This window comes from Ascidiella aspersa, chromosome 3, assembly GCF_963924565.1.
Source record: "Ascidiella aspersa chromosome 3, kaAscAspe10.2, whole genome shotgun sequence".
NCBI lineage: Eukaryota > Metazoa > Chordata > Ascidiacea > Phlebobranchia > Ascidiidae > Ascidiella > Ascidiella aspersa.
Window position 1 is genome coordinate 9,988,836 of NC_139449.1, and position 4,929 is coordinate 9,993,764.

The following is a 4,929-nucleotide window of genomic DNA, read 5'->3' on the forward strand; positions in this document are numbered from 1 at the left end:
TTAAAGTTGTTGTCTGCAAAACCATTTTCTTTCTTGTTTAAGTATGATGTTGGGCAAGCTGACTAAACCAGGAAAGTTTGTCCGCAATGCTGATAGTTGCCCAATTCATAAATTAGGAATTATAACTCACTCGACACCTTAGCGTTTAAAATTAGTTGGCGTGTTCAAGCTGAGCCTATGTGTGCAGATACGAAAAGGGTTTGTTTTGTCATCTTTAAACTTGAAGGTTAGTGAAAGTTTCAAACCAAGTTGTGCGTTAAAACTCAAACTAAGTAGTACGGCATATATAGATGTTTATGTTGGGTTCACGTAGCGTAGAACATGTTCAATAAGGCTTTGTTGAAGTTCAAGTCGACTTTTATTTCCGACTTTGTATGTGAAGAATTATGGAAGTCAATAAATGAACCAAGTGTTACTGTTTAAATTCCTTGACTTGAATGTATAGTATAGAGATATCGACAATTTGCTCATTTTTCGTTAACCAAAATGTTGCACGCTATTAAACAGTATAAACACTTTTAGGCCAACCTGTTGTAATCGTTTCAACGTTATGTGTAAAACCGAATAACGACAGATTGCACAGAGCCATAGAAGGGACCACCATCATAAAAGATCGGAGAACCACTGCTCTTTACCATTTAACCGTTTCCCTCAAGCGACGAAATGCGGAAAATCGAACTAATCCATGAACCAATTTCCTCGGGTTTTGTGTCGGCCGAAGCCGGTTGCTGACCATTTTAGGATATGTAAACTCTCACAAGACACCATTACGTTTTACGGTGACGGATTCTCAATCTTTGCTCGATTTTGTCTGGTATTTCAAAGCGCCAACGTCGTAAAGTGCCTATATTCCAACATAAAAGTGTTAACTTTGTAAAGGTCGAAACAAACTTTCTTGATTCTAGAAATAGAATTAGCAAGCTGCGAGTTCTAGAAACGTGTAAAAAACTTGTAACAAGCTTCCAAAAATATAGCTGATCTCAAAAAAGTAAACCACTCCTATTTTGATAAATCGTTTAACAAAAAGTACTGACACTAATTATTGCACTGAGAATATGAAATCAATGGAAAGCGAAAACACAAGAAAATCAATCGCTGAAATCGTCGCCCGAGGACAAGCTCTGACTTTCATTGTCGGAATCCTCGTTCTCCGCTGGCGCTGCGTCTGGTACAGCCGCGTCAGGTGTGCTAAAGAGAAAACAGATTTAGCGTTCGTAGAGAAATCAATTTTCGTACGTTTTATTAATTTAACATGGGTGTGCGAGTAGAGGTTGGTCATTACAACCGTTCGTCCAATACAGGGTTGCCACATATTAAACACGCTTTTAAAAATTTAAAGACACTTTTGGTAACATTTTTAATAATACTGTATTTCACGCATAAAAGGCATTTTAAGCATTTATACTACTTCACATAAAAAAATATATATAAAAAATATTTAGGGTTTTATTGACAAACTACCTGGTTAAGCTATACAACATAATAAAACAGAATTATGTATATTTCATGACAACCTTACTCAGTAAGTAATACTTAAAAAAAGGCTAAATCTATTATCCTGATATTTCATTTAGAAGGCAAGAAAAGCCCCAGGAAGGATACTGAGAAAAAAGTTGGCGAATCATTAAAATTAAAACTTTAAGTAGTAGAAAACCAGATTCCGTGATTGACTGATTGTTAACAACAAAAACTAGATGGATAAGATGTTTTAAAAAAATTTGAATTGTTTTAGGAAAGAAGATGAAAGTAACTAACAGTTTTGTCTGGGAAAAATTAGTATGTAATATAAATTCATTTAAATTAATAAACGTGTTCATAACATGAAAAACATGTATATACAATATACATGGTTAAAATTGATTTTATAATAACACTTTGTATTTTCATATAAGCTTGCCTAAAGTTTTAACGATTTAATGTTGTTGTTTTTTTACAAGTTGTTACTTGACACATAACAAATAAAAACTTTTCACTTACTCTAGCAGAGATGGATCCAAACCTTCCAAGCGCATTTTATTTTCAATGGCAACTTTTGGAACTCCCACATTTACCATCTTGAGGAACTTTGCGTATCTGATGAATAACAAAAAAATATATGATTAAATCAGATAACTAAAAAATTATTATCATTGAACATACAAGTTTACATAAATGCTACCAGGCTTATATTAATATTGAAAAACAGCTCCTCTGGTAATTGTAATTGTCAACCAACGTTTCAGCAACCTATACCGAATTGCCTTCTTCAGAGTTTGAGGAGCTGTTTTTGATTGTGTAATATATAAGTTTATCTTTCAAAAGGTATAAATTGAGGACTGTTGGGCAAACAGTTTTCAACCAGATCTTTTAACCAGGTCTCTTTTGTAAAATGATTTACATGAAGCACCCAAATAACTCAAGGCAAGAAATAGTGCCTTAGGACACAGGCGACGAACTTTTTAAATTCCAGGGTGTTTTTTTCAACCAGAACAAAATTATTTTTCTGTCATTTCAGTCCAGATTATATATTTGTAGGTGTGAACTAACACTTTGATACTTACCTAACACTGTAATTAAGGAAAGTATTTTTGATAATGAACCTGTCTTATACTGTCTTACTGGCGGCGTTATCTTAAATAATTATAGTTTTCTCTTATGTATTCTGGCCAAATACCAGGGGTGTTCCATACCCTGCGAGAAATCCAAGGCGTTGATAAACGCTCTGCACACCCATGTTTGGCACCTATGCCTAAGGATATTTACCTTGGGTCTTGCTTCACAGTGACAACATTTTCAGCCTGTGGGATGTTAGCCGGTTCTTCCACTACAACTTCCATAGGTGTGGGTTGCACAGAAGCTGCAGTTTGCCCCGTCCCAGATGGGGTTGTGTTTGGGGCTGCTGGGGTTCCTGCTGATGAAGCTTCCTTATTGCCACCAACATTTTCAAGACCAGGAATTGAAGCCAACTGTACAAAAAATGTTTTTTTATTAAAATAGTCAGATGAATACAATTAAAAACCGTAAAGGTCTTATAAATTTTAACCTCTTAAAATAACGAACAATATTTTGTTCAGGTATTATATCTCTAAAAACAGTTTTGTTAAACATCATACATATCACTGGTCTGGAGTAAAACAAATTCAGACAATAAAGTTCCCTAATCCCTCAAAAGTTGTGTATAATATCATGGCACCACAGAATAACATATTTAAAGCTCAAAACTTCGTCCAAACACATATTCACCTTTGCTTCAAGGATGTTCATAGCAATTTCCAGTTTTTGAATTTCAAGTGACTGCTTTGCAAGTTTTTGGTCGGCAACAGCCGAGAAGTTGTTGAGAAAATTCACAGAGTGCATAACATAATGGTTGAAGAACGTGACAGATCTACGTTGGTTAAGTCCAGGGACCTAAAAAATCAAATTGGCCGTATTACAAATTAAGGCGCTGGTGTAGAATCCTATCACAACAGACATTATTTGGGTTCGGGTGCTGGTTAGCATTTGGGTTTGGGTAGGTTGGGCTATATTATTAAATAATAATACTTGACCCACCCCTACCCAAACACTTAACTGACACCACAATCAAAATATTGTGCGTTGCTATAATAATTGTTTCAACGCTTTGGAAGGATTCTAGACCAGCACCCAAATCAGTAGTTTAACTCATTGCTTGACAAAAACATAGTTCAATGGCTACTTCTAAAATCCTACCAAAAAATGTAGGACTTATTTTTTTTGATTTTCAACATGAAAGTATTGTATCATAATTAATTTTAGGTTTAATGTAACACCTGCCATAATAACATTTTTTACAACAGAAAATGATTTTTACACTATTATTGATACCTCACCACTACTTGTTTGGTATATGTTTAATAATGGTTGTGATTACTGAGAGTAGTAATATACTGCAATAGATCAAATTTCATACATATTTTATTTTTTAGGAACGAAAATATACTGTAACAATTGCAAACCAAAATAAGTTGCAGTAAAAAAACATGATCAAGAATTTATTTTATGAAGATGCCGTATATTTTCAATACCTCATTTTATTAAATCATATCCTGCAAAATGTAATGCTATAACTATTTAAAAAATAATTGTTTGAAAAACTGTAAAATTAGGCTTACCTTGCTTAAATCGATGTTTGGACCGCCGATATCCATTTTCCGCCCGCCAGGTGCAATTTAAACAGTCAGCTTTAACATAAAACGCAGCGCTTTCAAAAAAAGGGAGAGAAAGTAAAAGGCTGTTACAAAGGCAGGAAAAAGCACCTAGCGCCAACAACCCACCCACCCCCACACACACATTACCGATCGAAAAATCGGTTGAAACGTAAAAACAACTCGCGAAACATAACAGCGGTCGCGCGGCGGCCTCAGCTTATTGCTTTATTTAATACGGAAAGAAAAAAGGGATATCGTTGGGTGGCGCGGTGCGCTGCGGGTCACGTGACTCGAAAATCGGTCGCCATTGCTGTGCGACTGACTCGCGTCGATTCGCCAAGGCTGGTTTGCTTCGAAGCGGCTACCACGCGCTGGCCCGAAGACAAAGAATGAACATCGGGTAAATACGGAAAGGCGTCGGGCACAACGTGCAGGGGCCCCGGCACGGCACAGGACGACTTTAAAAGTAGGAAAATTCGGTGCCTGCTCTCGCGGTGCGTTGATTGCCTAAATGCGTCGTGAAGCGGCAGCGGCTCTCGCGTAAACTTGGTCGCGATTTCTGTGTGCTGGTGTCTGGATAGTTCGCGCCTGTACAGCAGCTTGAATCAGTTTTTGCGCCAAGCAGAATTTCTCGCGTTGTTTGAGAACCCTGGAGGGTTACTGCAAAGCGACTTGTGTGCCGTAAAGATCGCCGAATTTGTTTTCGGGCCAGCCTGCAGTAATCAGGGAAGTTTAATTTTTACCCTAAGCTAGTCAGGGAACCATATAGCCTACTAAAATG

At 36.8% G+C, this 4,929-nt stretch overlaps 1 protein-coding gene across 1 annotated transcript; it reads right to left on the reverse strand.

Annotated features, from left to right (window-relative positions):
- Positions 1–979: 979 nt before the first annotated feature.
- Positions 980–4,227, reverse strand: LOC146159129 (WASH complex subunit 3-like). Its single transcript, XM_083385551.1, has 5 exons — positions 4,113–4,227; positions 3,223–3,387; positions 2,743–2,945; positions 1,978–2,073; positions 980–1,188 (listed from the first exon to the last, which is right to left on the reverse strand). The coding sequence occupies exons 1-5, from the start codon at positions 4,146–4,148 to the stop codon at positions 1,089–1,091; spliced, it is 600 nt and encodes a 199-aa protein (XP_083241677.1). The 5' UTR covers positions 4,149–4,227; the 3' UTR covers positions 980–1,088.
- Positions 4,228–4,929: the final 702 nt, after the last annotated feature.

What these genes read in the sequence shown, in the direction of transcription:
- LOC146159129 (XM_083385551.1), bottom strand. Translation starts at nt 4,148, where the DNA reads ATGGATATCGGCGGTCCAAACATCGATTTAAGCAAG. An exon ending in CAAACATCGATTTAAGCAAG is followed by an intron (nt 3,388 to 4,112) that starts GTAAGCCTAATT and finishes TTGATTTTTTAG; the next exon opens with GTCCCTGGACTTAACCAACG. An exon ending in TTGGATCCATCTCTGCTAGA is followed by an intron (nt 1,189 to 1,977) that starts GTAAGTGAAAAG and finishes TTTTCTCTTTAG; the next exon opens with CACACCTGACGCGGCTGTAC.